The 18978-nt window shown below is 33.6% G+C and overlaps 1 protein-coding gene across 3 annotated transcripts in view; it reads right to left on the reverse strand.

Annotated features, from left to right (window-relative positions):
• PSME4 (proteasome activator subunit 4) overlaps nucleotides 1-18978 on the reverse strand; it is a 106252-nt gene that overhangs the window by 33248 nt on the left and 54026 nt on the right. For all 3 annotated transcript variants that reach the window (XM_058278569.2, XM_071208839.1, XM_071208838.1), the window contains 12 exons: nucleotides 17677-17772; nucleotides 10979-11034; nucleotides 9941-9997; nucleotides 9676-9731; nucleotides 9484-9582; nucleotides 7089-7151; nucleotides 6849-6944; nucleotides 5254-5385; nucleotides 2691-2900; nucleotides 1843-1979; nucleotides 878-931; nucleotides 452-581 (listed from right to left, as the gene is read on the reverse strand). In XM_058278569.2, coding sequence (XP_058134552.1) covers nucleotides 452-581; nucleotides 878-931; nucleotides 1843-1979; nucleotides 2691-2900; nucleotides 5254-5385; nucleotides 6849-6944; nucleotides 7089-7151; nucleotides 9484-9582; nucleotides 9676-9731; nucleotides 9941-9997; nucleotides 10979-11034; nucleotides 17677-17772 — 1186 coding nt within the window. The remainder of the gene's footprint in view (nucleotides 1-451; nucleotides 582-877; nucleotides 932-1842; nucleotides 1980-2690; nucleotides 2901-5253; nucleotides 5386-6848; nucleotides 6945-7088; nucleotides 7152-9483; nucleotides 9583-9675; nucleotides 9732-9940; nucleotides 9998-10978; nucleotides 11035-17676; nucleotides 17773-18978) is intronic.

Genomic DNA, 18978 nt, shown 5'->3' on the forward strand with positions numbered 1-18978 from the left:
CTAACTGCCTAGAAAACTTTGACCCTTTCTTTGTTAAACCTGCTCATTACTCAAATCTCAGCCTAAACACCTCTTCTTATAGGTCTTTCTCCAGTTTACCAGTCTTGGTCAGCCACCCTTGATTTCTACCTCTAAAATAACCAAAACGTCGTATACCTAGATTTCTTTCCCCTCCTGTAACACTTGTCATTCATTTTTCAAAGGCAATCTTTCTCAGTCTATAAATTTGTTTCCTGTTATATCCCCAGTGTTGCAATGCGTGATGCTTGCACATGTACCCATATATTTGTTGGATGAATTATCACCTTTGACCAAACGGGCAGACAACAAATTGATACACTTCATGTATTTATTAATTGCCTTTTTTTTGGGTGAAGTATTTAATACTTAAAGACTTTGGGTGAGGTGAAAATTCTCAAATCCAAAATAGTAGCTAAAATAAAACATCTACCTTTCGAACTACAATTGCATCATGGTTGAGATTCTCAACAAAAAACTGTATGGCACGAAGAGGCAACACCCGGTCATCTCTCAAAAGTAGAGACAGAAGTCCAATGCCTATATGTTCAAATTTCCAGGGCCTTAAAATGGGGAGCAGGGGAGAGAGAATCACAAAACATATCACTCATGAAACCACTCTTCAAAAAACACTAGATGTGAAACACATAATTTTAAGTTTCTTAAAAACTAAAACATGTCTATTAAACATTGCTCCTATCATTATTCCCAAACATCCCCCCCTCCACATCTTTCTCTTAGTCTTCTAAATTCATGAGTCAGACTATAACTTTTGTGTGACTAAGGCCATTTATGTAGAAAATGCTTACAGTACTTAAGACAAATGCTTTGAGACTTTAAAAAGCAAATTTTCACTTACAGATTCCTTTGCTCCACACCATCCAGCAAAGTGTCTACCAAATTCTCATAGTTCCTTAAAAAAAAAAATTCAGTTGAGGTATTATTTTAATATGATACATTAAGTGGACATGAAATAATAAAATATCAATTCAAGTTCTGGCAAAATTCACTTCCCCTGAATTTGGCTAAATTCAGGGGAAATTCAGATGGCTAAAGTGCCTGATGAGAAACAAGCCAGAGTAAAGGCAGATGGATAAACAGAGAGGCTGGGTAAAGAATATAAAGGGCAGAGAGAAAACAAAGAAAAGTACCAGGTACACAGTTAGGAACTTCGCTGCTCCTGAGTGGACATTCAAAATAAACCTGTAAGTAAACTATTAGTTAGGAGTAGTAAATATAGTATTCCAGGCATCTGAAGTACGTGGGGTACACTATAAGTTTATTATTTACATAAACATTTTAGAAAAAAATAAGCAGGAACAGTCATACATTAATTATAAAGCAAAGCCAAAATCAAGTTAGAGAGACTCCTTAAATATTATCAAAGAAATGCTTTGGTTCAAAGAATCTAAAAACAGTTTACTAATATACTAAGAGCAAATTATAAATTTGGTCCAAGAGTAATTATTAAAGAGGGAGGAAGAGATGCATGTATTGAACTTGAATTTAGGTTTTAATGATTCATGTATCTATCAATTAAAAGTTGCTTCTGAAATATTATTTTCAAAAAAATTCAGAGAAATCACATTAAGAAAAAGATGTGGTATTAAATAACTTAATTTTTAAGATGGTGTTTCCCGCCCTCAGAGCTAAAAGTAAAAAGTAAGTAATTTCATAATAATTATCTTTGAACTTTTTTTTGTATTTTTAAAGCAGTCAATGTGTAAAAATCATTTAAGTAGTTATGATGCATCTGTATTTTAGAGATATTTAAAACCCATTATCTATAATGTTATCCATCTTAGTAGACCATTCATCAATTACCTTAGGGCATCAGCATTCTTTTCTTGCTGGCGTTTAAGTCCTTCTTTAATTTCTTCTGGGCTAAGCAATAACTGATTGACAGAGGGATTTTTTGATTGCTGAAGTAATACCGCTACGGCAACACAGGGTTTTGGAATCTGTTAAAAAATACAAGACCATAAAAAGGAATGAAGTACTCTACAGGCTATAACATGGGCAAACTGAAAAATATATGCTAAGTTAAAGTAGCCAGACACAAAATGCCACATATTTTATGATTTCATTTATATAAAATGTCCAGAATAGACCAATCCATAGAGACAGAAAGTGTAATCACCCAGACAAGGGGGTGAGGACAACAGTATGAGGAAGGATGGGATGGAATAATGGGCATGGGCAGTGACTTTTCCTAATGGGTATAGGGCTTCTTTCTGGAATGACCAAAATGTTCTGGAATTAGAGTGGTGATGGTTGTACAACATTGAGGAATACTACTATGAATATATGCATAAACAACTGTGAATGTTAAAAGACTGAATTTTATATTTCATGAATTATATCTCAATTTTGAAGACTAAAAAAAAAAGCATAATCTAATGAGAGCTGTAAATAGTAAGACTGTGTTTCTATATGTGTGTGAATATAATATAACGTAATTTCATTTCTCTCTTGGCCATGCTCCAAATTGCTATTCCATCCTGTCATTTGTAGTAATGATCACCAAAAGGGCAAAAGGGAAATTGAAAACAATTAAAAAAAAAAAATTAGAATCAGATGCCAAGAATATCATTACTGAAAAAGAAAAGTAAAAGGTATTTTAAAAAGGCAGTATTTCAATGGAAATTTGAATGAAAATACATTTTGCTTACTGTGAAGTCCAAGCCAATTGTTTCATATTGCCTATGAATCTTTTCTGCAAGGTCATCAAATAGCCTTACTATTGATGGCTTTTCCAAGGACATTGCTTTACTAAGCCCTGACGAAACAATTGCTGGCCAAGTCTGTACAATACAGTCCCAATCATGAAGATTTGCCAAGCATACACCACTGTGATTTCCAAGGAGACAATACAAGGCACCCTGCAGGAAAAACAAAGATTTATATGAGAAATAAGTGGCATCATTTAGTTATAGCCAATTCACCTACTCGATGTTTTTAAATTTACTAAACATTGATTACTTAAATGCTTGGAATGGGTTAGTAAAACCAGGAAAAGTAATTTAATTGAGGGTTTGCTCAAAAAAATGGCTATTAATAAGCTATTATAGAAATGTAAGGATGTTGTTTCCAAGAAATGTAACTTCCATTCCAATTTTCTTCTACTAGAGTTATTTATTCATAACGGTCCTAAAATAATCCACTCAGTATATTAGAGCATAATGCTTGAAATAATTTATGAAACAGCTAATATCTGGTTGCTAAATATTTTCCTAAGTATACAAGAATTAGATTATTTAATTGTACTGTGAACTTCTTACAATTAATCAAAATTATTTTGATAACAGTTAAGTGCTCCCCCTCTATATCAGGGGTTCTTAACTTTTTGTTCCATGGACCCCTTGCCAGTCAGGTGAAAACCGCGGACCCCCTTCTCAGAATGTAGCACCAGAAAGTTTTATGACCCTCAACTAGCACTGGGTCTAACAACTACTGCAATTTCAAAGTATGGATGAATGTAAGTGGTATTTTGAGATATGCAACAACTGTAATGTAATATGAAATGAATACTACAATTAATTTATTGCATACATGCATAAGTGAAGGAAATGCTAGAGTTCAGTTAGAGGTCAGAGAAAATAAAGATAATAAGTTGATTTCTTTCAATTCAAGCTCATAGACCCCCTGAAATCCTCCCATAAAAAGCTATAAGAACCAAATATTTTGTTTCTTCCAGAACATTCACTAACGTAATTCTAAGGTAGCTTCTCACCAACCCTGCACTCCCATTCCCCTGTGCAAGTTCTCCATAAGAACACTGCTAACCTTAATTTTACCGACTTAATGGACATTTTTCAATTTTGATCTTACTTGACCTCTCTGATTCTGTCCATTTTAAACTGTTTCAGCAAGGTCAACAACCTACCATCCAATGAGTTAGACCTTCTAAAACACTCTTGAATTACATACGTTCACTAAGGATTAGCACATATTTCCTGTGAAGGTCCAAATAGTATAGCGTTGGCCATATGGTCTCTGTCACAACTTCTTGTCTCTGCAGGAATGAACTTGGCTGCGTTCTGATAAAACAATTTATAAATGCAGGCAGCTGGGCTACAGTATGTTGACTTCATAGAAAGCAACATCAATAAATGTGTTTCATGATCATCTTAACTCACTCAAGAAAGCAACTGACCCTGCTGATTAAGTCCTCCTTTTGGAAAACTCTCCCTTTGGCTTCTGTGATTCTTTGTCATTTCTTTATTCTTTCCTGACCTCTCCCATTTCAATCAGTTCTTCTACTTGGGCTTGTAATGGAGTTCCTCAACACTTGCCCCTTCCTTGGTCTTCTCATCTTACTCTCCTCCTAGGATCTCTTTCTATACCCAGATATTTCTATTTTCATCAGTCTATACTTAAATGATTTCTTTAAATTCCAAACTCAGATATCTAACTGCCTATTTGACATTGCTTCTTAGTTTACAGGCACTACTTTGAATTAAACTTATCCAAACAAACCAACTCATCACCTATTCTCCTTATTTTTTTTCCTGTGAGATCCCAATTAGCTGTGCAATCTAGAAGCTTAGTAATTTTGATACTTTTTCCAGTCCTCTCATTTTTAGTCATCAAGTCATATTAATTTCCTTTCATAAATCACTCTTAATCAATCCATTTCTCTCTACCTGATGATATAAGGAATCATTATCTCTCACTTATACTGTACTGCATGCACCCCTGTGGGATGTAGTATTTACCTTATCTTGGGTCATTTCCCACCCTTTCTGCTCTAACCACACCATCATTCAACTTAGAATTTTTCTTCCTGTCTAAGCCCTTCCTTAGTGCCAGTCACTGTTCCCTAAACCTTTTTGTGCTTCATCCCCTTTCTCCTGTAAGGGCAGGCAGCTCACCTTGAACAACTTTTTTTCTCAGGGAAGTCTGACCAAACTAGACCATGAAAGGGCTTCTCATTACTCTCAGAACAGCATCCTACATTCATTTCCATTATTAACACTGATCACAAACATAATAAGTAAATAATTAGGGAGAAAAAAAACTATACCTATTTAAAGGTGAAGTATATTGATGTTTTTAATTATTTTGAATTACATTAAAATATAAGATGGATTAGGGAACAGGTATGTAATAAAGCCAATATCGTAAAATGTTTAATGCAGAATCTGAATGGTGGATATATGGATGTAAAGTCTTTCAACTTTTCTGTATGTCTGGAATTTTTCACAAGAACAAAAAAAAATCAAAACCCTATACCTTGAACTGCTGTTGTGTGACATCTTGTCTATCAGGCCGTAAGAACTCCAAAACCAAGGGAATAATATCTCTGCAACAGAAGTTATATGCTCCCAGGGCGGCAAAAAATGTTTGCTGAGCCTTATTCCTGACCTGGAGAAAGTATTATTAACAAAGCACTATTATATGGTAGACAAACCATAAAAGATTTCTAAATGAACTACCAAAAACAAAGTGATATTAATTTTTCTCTAATAACAGAAAATATCAGAACACATCTCTAACAAAACAGAGTATGTGATTATATTTCAAAAGGAAAGCACATTACCACCAACTACATCCATAATTTAGGCTATGTTAGTTCAAATATTTGTGATACAGCACAGGTTGGATGAAATCAATATGCATTCATTCAGGAACACAGCTAAAAGTACTCAGAAGACTATTAAAACTAACTTTTTATTCTGAGTTACTTTCGATGAGAAATAGACTTTCTCTTCTGTCTAATCAAGAAAATCAGATTTTTCTTAAGGAAATTAAATAAGCAAAAGAAACATGGAACAACTTAACCTTTTCAATGCATACCTTTTGTATAGTTTCACAAATTTTGAACACAAAAGATTCAGTAATAGATAGCAACTGATTATAATAAAAACAACACATAGTACATGTTTTAAACATTACTTTAGACTGAATCTCTGGTTTATAGACTAATTTATATTACTTTATTTTTATAAAGACAGAATAATTGGTTGTACATCAATTCCTTACGTTTGAGTTCTCTGTGCTTGGAGATAATCTCTTGGTCCTACGCTATCTTAAAGGACGGACCCCACAATTCACATGGTAGCAGCTTCCTGAAACCCTAAGCATAATGCCTAAGAGAAATTATATGGCCTTCATAGACTGGCCTTCAAAATCTGAAGTCAGGAAGATGTCTTGACCCAGTGATTAGGGCGTCTGTCTACCACATGGGGAGGTCTGCAGTTCAAACCTCGGGCCTCCTTGACCCATGTGGAGCTGGTCCATGCGCAGTGCTGATGTGCGCAAAGAATGCTATGCCATGCAGGGGTGTCCCCACGTAGGGGAGCCCCATGTGCAAGGAGTGCGCCCCATAAGGAGAGCCGCCCAGCGTGAATGAAAGTGCAGCCTGCCCAAGAATGGTGCTGCACACACACAGAGCTGACACAACAACACGATGCAACCAAAAGAAACAGATTCCTGTGCCGCTGACAACAACAGAAGCAGACAAAGAACATGCAGCAGATAAGACACAGAGAACAGACAACTGGGGTGGGGGGGAAGGGGAGAAAAATGAAATAAATAAATCTTTTAAAAAAAGTCTGAAGTGGCAACAATATCACACTAGCACTATTAACTTTAAATGAAAAAAAATTTTTTTGAGAAGCAATTACAAATAGTAAAAATAAACATTATTTAAAAATGAGTTTGAATATATTTGCAATTTGAAAGGTGTTTCCCTCCCAATGTGAGTTAAAGAGGCCTTGGCTCTAAGTTCCAGTTTTCTTATTTCCTAGCTGTGTGACCTATGGAGAAATTATTTAAACTTCCTTGATAAAGTGGGGATATTTAGGGTTGAGTTGGATAAGGCTTACCTGACTATACGAACTTGTAGATAAACGAAGAAGATCTCTGATCATATCTTGATGTATTTTTTTGTATTCACAACCCTCAACAGTTAGTGTTCTTAACTAAGAAAACAAAGTAATATAAATCAAATCTTAAAAGTTTTTACCAAAAATTCACTTAATTAGGAAAATAAAAATGCAAATAATTAAACAGTCATCTAGACAATTGGTATTTTAAAAGTCATCATGATTGAAAAAGGTATTTACCTCATGTTGCAACATCACTCTGTCAATCAGCAGTGCTCTGATATGTTGTTTTTTCCCATGGAGCTGGAAAACAAAGTAGCAAACATCTCAGGATTTTCCCGAAATATCTTTAACCAATGGATTCCCCAGACTACCATAAGGAAAATTAGTCCAAAAAAAGTCCCATGGTGAGCAGGGTGGTGGTGGTGGTGGTATTTCATTCATTTTAAGCCATCAGGCTTAAATTAAAATATCCACTTCAATTCATTTTACAGCTAATAGTAGAAATATCCCCTTAAATGCCTATCCAACATACTGTTTTTCTCTGATACATTAATAATGGATCCATGCACAGGAGAGCTAAGGAACTGATCTTTATGAAGTCTAATTCTAAAGGTACAAAAACAGCCAACTAAAGAAAATTGCTTGACTGTTGTATTTTCTGCCTGGACAGGTTTTCAGTGTAATTACATAATATTTACTACAGAATATAGAATTTTTTCCTAAATACCAACTTCTTAAAAAAAGTTTTTTATAGACGAATCATGCCTAAAACACAGGATTCCCATACACCACCCACCACCACCACCTCACACTGATGCAACATTTGTTACAACTGATAACTTTTTAAAAAAAAATAAATAGTAATCAGCATTTATTGACAGATTTTATGTTCAAGGCACTGTGAAATAATTTACATAAAAATTATCTTTGAAACTTTTCCTCTATAATCTTCCACCCAAACTCCAAAGGCAGAAACATGGGAAACAATTATTGTTTCTCTTTCACACCTTTATCTAATTAGTCATCAATCCCAACAATTCTACCTTTATCAAAACATCTTTTTATCCCTATTCCAAGGCCAGTAACTTGATTCAGGCTGTGTTTTTTTCTCCTGGACTATAATAATACTTTATCTTCCCTGCTTCCAGTCTCAATCCCCAAGAACTTCTTTCTCACAGTGTTGGCAGATACTTTTCAACATTGGCCAGTTCATCTTTACAATACTGAAATCAGAGCTATTTAACCTTTAATGCAGGGGGGTTCTTAACAAGGGGTCCATGAGCTTGAATTGAAATTCAAAAGAACATTATTTTTGTGGGGATGTATTGGTGCAGGTGCGATATATTTATTAAGTAATGCACAGTATAGTGTGGACTTAGTACGGGGTCTGTGGTTTTCACCTGACTGCCAAAAGGGTCGGTGGAATAAAAAAGATTAAGAAACCCTGCTTTAATGTCTTCTCCTCTGCTGGAGATAATCCAGAAGCAATTTCTTATGACAAACAAATCTATGAAGAATCCAGTTTACCTTCTGCCACTTTTCCTTACAGCCACCATTCCATAAAGCATATCCATGTTCTTTTTAATATCTCCTGGCCCTTCTACACGACATTCTCTCTGCCCAAAAAACCCAGCATCCCTCGTCTAAACAATTAGCTCATACAACCTTGTTAGTAGTCTCAATTTTAACAAATGCTTCCTACAGAAGAACACTGCTGTGGACATCTGCAGGAACTTAAGTACTCTGACTTTCTTCTGTGCTCCCAGAGAAGCTTGCACTAACTTCTAAATTTTTCTCCAATTTACATAAAGTGCAAAGCTTTAACTTCATGCCTATGGGCAATTCCTTCCTTCTTTTATTCCTTTGAGTTCTTATAAGGTAGCCTGAACACTTTTGCCCATATGGATTTATCTGATTATCATAATCCAAATTCTCATTGAGGGTTGAGAGACTATCATGGTAGCTGGCATGAGAAGAGAAGATGGAACCTAAAGTTTACTGTAGGAAGCGGACTTGGTCCAATGGATAGGGCATCCATCTACCACATGGGAGGTCCGTGGTTCAAACCCCGGGCCTCCTTGACCTGTGTGGAGCTGGCCCATGTGCAGTGCTGATGCGCACAAGGAGTGCCGCGCCACACAGGGGTGTCCCCCGCGTAGGGGAGCCCCACGCACAAGGAATGCACCCCGTAAGGAGAGCTGCCCAGTGCGAAAGAAAGTGCAGCCTGCCCAGGAATGGCACCGCACACATGGAAAGTTGACACAGCAACATGATGTAACAGAAAGAGACACAGATTCCCGTGCCGCTGACAACAACAGAAGCAGACAAAGAACATGCAGCAAATGGACACAGAGAACAGACAACAGGGGTGGGGGGAGAGAAATAAATAAAATAAATCTTAAAAAAAAATCAAATAAAGTTTACTGTACAAGGAATATACTTTTTTATCTAGGATCCTTTGATTTTACCATGATGCTTTTAGCTTTTATATAAAACTTAATTAAAAGTCTATTTTCCCTTAGAGGTTTTTGAAACTGTGTGTGCTGAACAATCCTCAAATCAAGTGGTCATATCAATATTATACACCTTCTTTTAAAAAATTAATTCAGAATTTTCAGGTGAAAATACTGACCCGATTTTCCATTGATTTCTTTACTAGGTTAAAGCTTTTCCACCGTGAGTCAAACTCATGCTTGTGAGATCCTTGAAATTGCAAAAGGTCTCCAATAATCTGCCATCAAAGAATTTACAAATATTATTTACAAATCATCAAGCAAAGACCATTCATACTAAAAATCTTGTAATCACTGAATGACAATTGTACCTTTATGATAAGAAACAATGACTTGGTGTCATCTTCTGAATTATCAAGTATGTGATCTATAATAGGAGAGGAGAAAGGACTCTGGTAAAAATATTTTGAATTACCATAAGAATTCCTATTTCCATTAGTTAAAGGACAAACAACCTGCCCAATAATCTCACTGTGTAGAATCTAAAACATTGACCATTAAAAAGCATATATGCTATAGAATAAAATTCCTAAATATTTATTAGTAAAAATAAGTTAAATGCATACATGCACTTACTCAGGAGTTTCCTTATGACCCTAGCGATTACTTCCCGGTGGTTCTCTCTGGATAGATCTGTTTTTTTTTTAAAAAGAGAGAAAGAAGGCATTTTAGACACATCGAAGACTCCTCAGACTATTTAAGTTTATATCAAGAAGGGATATAAATGTATGATGGTATACATATTTGATAAGTTCACAACTTTTATTATATTTATTATCTATGTTCATGTATGAATAATATACTTCGATAAAATTTTATTTAAAAAAATAAGGGGATAGAGTATCCAGCAAAAAAACAAAATAGCCTGCCTTTATCATGGCTGCGTTAGAGGCTAGGGATGAGACAGGATAATTTCTAAAATCTTCACATTATAATCCCCTAGTTATAAAACTCTATTGGGTAGAATGTGTGTGTGTGTGTGCGCGCGCACAAAGGAGAGAGGGAAAGATGACATTTTCCAATATTTCAAAGGTCGACTCATTAGAGATTTAAAAAATGCATGAGATTCCCTAATTAGTTACAGGTGACCCTAAATAGGCAAACAAAAATTACATCTTAGTAAATTAATGTACTAACACTAGTGTTATTCCAGCAATGAGAAGTATGCTAAATTTCTATTAATGCTAGAGTCAAAACACTAAATTAATACAACAAAATGTTTTACATAAATATTAACACAAATTCAACTCACTATGATACAAAGATACAGAGGTAGAATATAGAATGGTTATAACATTCCCATTCATCAGTAGTAAAGGAATTCTAAGCATAAATGAACACTGTATATATAAAAGCCTGCTCTTGCACATTGAGAGCTTTCAAGTATTTATTTACTGACCCAATTTCCACCTTTTATAGGCTATTCTTTTATAGATTATTCATAATAACATTCTGGTTTATCTAGAAAAAAAGCAAAAATGACTATTGTGTAATTAACTTTCATTTTATGTATCAAAAAGAGACTAAGAAAATAACTACAAAACTACTCCATTTTAACCCTTGTAATTGACAAAAATTATTCTGCACAGATTTACTCAGATTAAAGTCACATACCATATTCAAGTCCAGTATACAACTTTGTCTCTTCCAAAGACACCATACTTGGTACCCTGTATAAAAACAAAAGCACTTGCATTTATTAATAATACCAATAAGAAGGATTATAGGGAAAAGGCTCATTGCTGGAATGTTTAAATCAAAACAAAGATGAAACGCTCTTTGAACTATTAGTATCACAGATTTCCCATCTTCAAAACTTCAATTATTATTCTACCCTTCTGGAGATTAATAGTATTTGTTCCAATAAGAACAATATTATTAATCTTCAATTTAAAAAATGTTAATTTAATTTCAATGACTTTAGGGGGAAAATTCACCTCAAGTATACACAATCTGGTTATTTAATATTCAGATGTATAAGCTTAAATCTAATAAACATTTATACAAAGAGAAGTCAGCTTTATAAGGGTATAATAATGAGAAGTAAAACTAGACACTGAAAACTCAGTCAAATTCTACAAAAGCCTATAAAGTAGACAGACTTTAGATAATCATTACCCATCCTCTTAAATTCAACCAAACTGATCTTTCCTAACACCTGCAGTAATGGTACACCTTTGAAGATACTGTTTTGAAGAAAGGTTAAAAGCACTGCATTTCCTAATTAAAGAACTTCCACAAATGATGTTACCAGGACCTGACCCACCTAGTTAAGCTCCTTAAATGGTTAAAGGCACTTTTTAGGTACACAAAATCAGATTTTACAGGGAAATAGAGACATATATATCTGAAATCAATCCAAAATACTTCCGTTTTCAACATTTTCTTTCAAGGTATAAGATTCAATTCAATAACTCAAAAAAAAAAAAACCTTATAAAAGGAAGAACACAGGTACAAAAGCCAAGGAAATGTGGGGTAATAATCATATCAGATACAGGGCTAATTAGTAATAAATGGAAATCTGATTATTGACTGTAAGCACTTAAAATGAAGAAAACATTTCTTAAATCAACATATTCCCATATATTGTATACAAAAAATAGTGGAATTAAATGGGTTCTCTGTCTTAATGTTTGACAATTAAGGATTTGGATTTATCTAAATAATAGGTAACAGCATGATTACTAAAATGCCAATTATTTAACTATGCTTCTTGCCATATCCCAATGCCTAGGAAAGCAACAATAGCTTTTCAAGTTTCAAGACCAAGCCTACAGAGTATAAACATGGCTTCTTTATACAAATTTACTTAAAAGCTCATTAATATTTTATAGTATAAAAGGCTAATTTGCCTTTTCAGACACTTTCAAATTCAGCTTCCAATTCCTCTTAAAGATTTGGCTTTCATTACATAAAGCTTCAATGTTCAGCAACAGCTTACAAACCTTACTATCCTGTAAAACTGTGTACAGTTGAAAAACACAAACATATCTAGAATCTAGTTAGTTTAAAAAAAAAAGATCAGATTCCTTTACAATGGATTCAAGGAATCCAAATATCTCTACTGAAGCTAGATTTCACAAAAAGAGAAAAAAAAAGTCCATGCATAAACACTAAATAGGACCTTCCCCCTACCCTTTTGGGGGAAGTGCTTTTCCCAGGCTGGCAAAGCAGAGTACATACCTCCAGGCTACTACTACCAACATTAGTTTTCTAATGCAAGAATACAATTGTACATTACCTAGTAAGTATCTACTTACATATAATACTGAATCAAGCACTAAATTTTAATAAACTTATTATGAAAAAATTTCAAATATTAATTACAGTGGTCATAACATTGTACCTACAAGTAACAGAAAAAGCTAATCCCTGTAGGAAATTTTTCTTCACATATTTTGCTATGTCAAAAAAACAAATGTCTGACAATAAAGGCTATCAACTGGGATTCGAAATGTTTTTATTGTATGCATTTCTGGCTCTAATAACTCTCTAATATCACTTTGATCACATTTGAAAACAAGTCTCATTAAGAGTCCTAACACTACTTTTAAAATACAAGCGCCATTCTGAATTACTTCCTTATCAGTAAATTTGAAGAAAAGTATTCCTATTACAACTATTTTAAAGAAATAACAAAACTGTATAGGATTTTAAAATATCAATATACTTAAATAAAATTGTCTTAGCCTTTAATCTATTTTAAAAACCTGAACTAAAAACTTATCTTCTATATCTCTGGCTCGATATGTATTTTAGCTTTAATGCATAGCTTTTATGCTTATGAACCTAAGATTCAGCTTTTATTTCATCTCATCTCATCTATAACAAATTAAACCCCTATTGGATTGACATATTTTACACTAAATATTTATCAGCAAGTATGAATAACTATTTACACTAAATATACCTTCTGATTTTTAGAACATATTCCAAAAGATATCTATCTATTATTCAAGAAAAATTTAATGATCAAATCTCTTTGTGGTCACAGTACAAGTCTATGTATACCCAGGTTGCATACTCATATTTAAAACAGCTACTGGAATTATTAGTTATGTACATAATCTTAGCTCAATACTGAAGGTGGTGTCAACACTTAGAGATCTATGCTCTTTTTAAGAGCTGTGTTAGCCATATCTATAATTTAAATCAAATTCCATTCCTTATCCACCCCACCCCCTTGCCAAGTGAAATTCATTCTATTTACTGCTCTATTCAATAAACAGTAGTATCACTTGACCTCAGGAAATAAATAAAACTCTGAAAAATAATTCCTATGCAACATATTATAAATACCACGTACACAAATAATAATAAAGTAAAATGAGATCCATAAAACCTACAAAGCACCAAGTCATCTAATTTATAACAAAATGTGTTACATATTTGTGCCACTAAAAAAAGAATGAGTTTCCCACGACTGTGGTTTTTGTACCACTAGATGGCAATCTTCATTGGAGTTGATTAGATTATAACTAAGAATAATCACTGGTGGAAAAAAACTGGTGAAAAGGGGAGAAATGACTAAACATAAAAATAAACAATACAAATCAAATATGCAAATAAGGCTAGGTGAATTGTCATGAAACAACTGCAAGCAATAAAGATAAAATTCTTTGTGCATATGATGAAAGAACATCTAACTCTTCCCAATAATCCCTCCCCTTCCAAATAAAAGCACATATAAAAGGCATAAAACCAAGTCAGGAATTAGGCTGTTTCCTCCTTTAGGGCTAAAAAGCCTTTCTCAAGAGACAATGGACCTATTTCTATGCCTTATTACTCAATTCAGTCCTAGGCATCAATATTAGCTATAAACACAAATGAAAAGCTGGCTCTTACAGAATAAGTACAGAGAAATCTTAGATACTGCGAGATTTAAAATTAACAGAGCATAGGAGTTATTTCCAGGTACGACACGCAAGTTTTTAAATATCAATGAAAACAGTCGTTAGGTGAAATAAGGAGAAAACAGGGTTACTCACCGTGGAGTAGTAACTGTTTCCTTTTCTGTGTGCAGCTCCCCCAGCAGAGCTGGGTAGTTTCCTGGAGGTGCCAAGAGAGGTTAGCTAGCCCTGCCCCTCATTGCATAGCAACACATCCTTTCACATATCAAAGAAATGGTCTCACTCTCAGACCTTAAGTATGGGTTTTTTTTTTAGTGAAAACTTAGTAAAAGCTGAGATCCTAAGAATGATTTAACTAAGAATGATTTACCAGCTCTATCAGAGGAAAGGGGGCAGAAAGTAAAGAAATATTTGAGATGAAAAATGACTCCTCTACCTTGAGTAACCCTGTTTTGTTTTTTTTTTAATGTTAGTTTTTTACATTCTGTAATAGTTGGTTAGACCTAAGAGATTATAGGGAGTGGACTACAAAAGGAGAAATTAATGACAATTTTCATATTAAAGGCAAGTGTCCAAAACTCCTGCGCGATCCTGGAAAGACATGATCCAACTTCCACGTCTATAAAGCAGAACTATAAGGATGACCTATACCACCTACGTTACTAGAAGTTCCAAGAGGAAAATAGAGAGGTTTCATTTTAACTCATTCTATAAGATTAATTCAGCAACTTATGATACCTGCCAAACTTGTTAAAAATTCAAATTATTTTAATTTTTACTTAACTAAAAAATATTTACCCTTAATTACCCTCAAGGACCTGGTCTTACCCGTCCTTTAAAACAGTAAAATTTATATACAAGACATCCATCTTAGTAACCCTACATTTCTTAAAGCCAACAAAGTAGATACCATTAGGTATGAGATTCACTATTATACTTAGGACAATCAACTTCTCTAAGCATCTTACTCTAATCACATAGCACAGAAAACTGGTTTTTACATTTAGTAGCCATTTCCCTGAACAATGAGATTGTTTTAAAACCATCCTATACTCTAGGAGGAGCTAAGCCATATTTTCTTACAGGAAAACTCAGAAACAAACTGAGCTGTTAGTTTTTCATCACAGCAATTTTCCAGAAGACAAGTACTACTAACATATGCAGAGGGCAAACTTAACACTGATCAATGAGACAAAAAAAAATAATTAAAGCAGCTGGAATACTTTACCTAATTAAGCTTTATATATAAGAAAAATATAAATTTAAATTTAAAAAGATTTGCTAGTTCCTATGTGCTTCCAAGAACTGGTTTGGTATTTCAGAAAATGCATAATGTTCCACAATACCACAGCCAAACTGTTCATTATTACAAGATAGAATTCCTCAGGCATCTGGTAGTGTGAAAAGCACACAGACAGACATTACATATATATACTATCCTGTAAACCAGTGGGCAGGTTCACTTTTTTTATATCACAGAACAATGGAACCCTAAATTGAAATTATTTTTCAATTCAACTTATATTTAGAAGATTTTAACAATTATTGACCTAAATTAGACTCAGCATTTTAGAAATTTAAAAGGCTAGCTTTATGATACTTTCCTAACAACTTATCTATCACCTGCAAAAAAATGTAAAAATGTTAGAAATAAAAAATAAATGTAAAGCTGCACATTTTGCCAAATTAAATTTGGCAAATTAAATTAAAATTTCAAATGAAGGTGATAAACAGCAACAGGTTTTAAAGGGAAGGATCCCATTAAGAACTATTTAAAAGCCAAAGGGAGACTTTATAAAATAGGAACTTTTCACGGTCTAAAATTACCTTCCTTTTTCAATTTAGGACAATTTTATAGCTTGTAATGTAGGCTACCTATTTATATACAAAGGCATTCACAAAATTTTCATAACATATTTTTCTTTACTAAAAATACATTCTATTACATAAAAATCTAATCGGCTTTATAATAACCATACATGTGGAACTTTTGACCTGATGCACATTTATTTCAAAGGATGAAGACTTTTCTGAATTCACTATTAATTATAATGTGCGTGGCATAAATACAGTTATATGGTGATATAAACTATAAAGGAAAACTTAAATCTCCTTAGGTGACCATTCAGCAGTACATCCTAATGATCATTCATTACTAAAAGTACAAGATACATCCTTTTACTTTTTAGATAAACTCTTGGATTAAATAACCATAACTCTTAGTGTCAACATCTTCAAATATAAGTCAATTCACTGATGTACTAAATCTTTTATGTAGAAATAGCATTTTAGAGTGCCATAGAAGGGTCAACTGTTAAGATCATCAGGAAACTCAAAACAATCTCTGTAAGTTTCTCTATTTTAAATATGTTTAAATTGAATCTCTCCTAAAACCAATAGATTTTGGTTAAATTGTTCTTAAAACAAACTATAAAACTGATGAAAAACAAAATTTCTTTAAAAGGAATTCACCAAGTCGTAGGCAAACTTAAACTGAACTAAAACCTCTTAAACCGAATAAAGAATCTGAGGTCAATGTCCACAAATAGTTTTCAAAGTAAAATAAGTGGGAATTCTTGAAAAACGTAACTTTAAATATTGACTATGTGAAAATGTGGGAAAGACGAACAAGCCACAGTTTTAAACCACTCCTTGAAGTTTTAAGATTTTTTTGCAACCATCAGCATATAATTCTCCCCTATGTGTTTTCTGAAGGGTTCCTTATACATTTTTTTGGGATTTTCATTAACTTGTATAGCAATGAGATGTTTATGTTGAAAGATAATGACCTAAGATGACATGATGAAGCTAGTTCTGTCAGTTTACTAATTGAGCTATAAAGTCATGACATACTGGTGATTTCATTTAAACTCAAATTTTCAACTTAAAAAGGTAGCATTAAAATGGATTGAGATATTCATTCAAATAATTATATTCTAAAAAGCATTAAAATCTTAAAAGTAACTTGGTGAATCTAAAAGTTCAAAATCATTATGAACACTGGACAATTTTTAAAAGAAAACATCCCAGGTTTTTTTGTTACAAAATCTTAAAACAATTGTATACAAAAGCAAAAGGTAGTTTTCTTTCTTTATATTCTAGAATACTACCTTAGAATATTAATCTTAGACTTTTAATATTCTAAGATAAATATTAAAGAATATATTAACTCAGTAAATTAACAGATGAACTTAGTATCTCTACATTGATACTTTTGAACTTATTAGCATTTAAAGTTACTTTTATCCTGATACCATATGAAAACCTGAATTAACAAGTTTTTAAGAGGTTTATAGGCCTGAATTGTGCCTCACGTATTTTTGGACAGTATCAAATAAAAACATCAAGATGATACAAAACAACAGCAATAACAAAACCACTGAATCATTAAGTCACTAAGACTTAAAATACATGCCAAAAGGAAAAAGAGTAAAATATGTAAAGTAATTGATTTTACTTACAAGTGGGTAACAGGCTCTCCTTTCAATGGAGGTAGGAGGTTTCCTGAGCCAATTAAACAGTTGTGCACTATTGTCAGACTCTGTAGAACATCATCTCTAGAAAAAATAAAAGATATTTTCATATTTTACAAAACAGCTGTCCCCTATTTAACAAGTCTTCTAAAATCTAGGAGGACGTACAAAACTTATATAAGGAAAGAAATGGCAAACATCTTCAGCTTACCCAATAGTACAAGATAATTGAACAGATAATATTGGAAATACTAGACCTGCTTACATTTTAACAAGTTCTAAATAATTAATCACACATTCACAACTGTTTATGAAGCAATTCTGAATTTAACAGTTTCTTTCCCAAAGATCACCACTACAAACAAAAAGGGAAAATAGTGCTACTGGAGGTCATCCAATCTAGTCCTTCTTCTAAGAAAAGAGCAGGTCATAGTACTATATAGTCAATGTTAGTCAGATTTCCTCCTCCAAGTCCATTTCTACTAAATCTGTTTATTAAGAATAGATTCATGGTGTTTGACACATAGTAATTTTCTTACTAATATTTTAGGAACTTCAACAAACTCTAAATGTCTAATAGTCCCAAATAGCTATTTCCAGAAGGGAATCTGAGAATTTCCAGCTGACCAAGACGGCTGACTTAAGGTGTTCTAGGGTTCCATTTGCCCACAGCATCTTTGAACAACTAGCAGAAACTGGCAAGGGAATTTTTCTAGGAGCTCTTTCAGGGCAGCTTGCTGACAGCTAAATCGGTGTAAGAAATCAAATTGCAGCAGACTTCATATAATAGCACACCCAGACCAGGGGAAAAGAACTATTTCAGAAGGAAAAGGGTGGGCATGTAGATCCCTGAAAATGAGGGAATTCCTATGGCTACCAGCAGAGATGCCCAGGATAAGACATAGGATCACAAACAACCAGAGAAGATCCTGCAAATTTGTCTCTGGCTATTTTTAAGGTTCTATAGTAGGAGGTTAACCTCTGAAAGAGAGCACCAGCCAATACAAACCCAAAATGCAAAGGTTGTGGAAGCTGTTTTTTCACAATTGTTTTGTTAGGTCCTGGTATTCAAGGAAATGTTACATCACTAGCTGGGTATAATCTTAAGGAACAGATACCTTGGGGATTACATTCCAGACTCAACACATTAAAATATTAACAGGTATAGTATGAAACAAAAGATAACAAGGCATTCAAAGAAACAGAAAATGATGGCCCATCCAATTTAACAAAGGAAAAATCAAAAGCCATCAGGCTTTGGACATAAAGGACAAAAACTTTAGTGGCAGA

Source organism: Dasypus novemcinctus, chromosome 17 (genome assembly GCF_030445035.2).
Source record: "Dasypus novemcinctus isolate mDasNov1 chromosome 17, mDasNov1.1.hap2, whole genome shotgun sequence".
Lineage (NCBI taxonomy): Eukaryota > Metazoa > Chordata > Mammalia > Cingulata > Dasypodidae > Dasypus > Dasypus novemcinctus.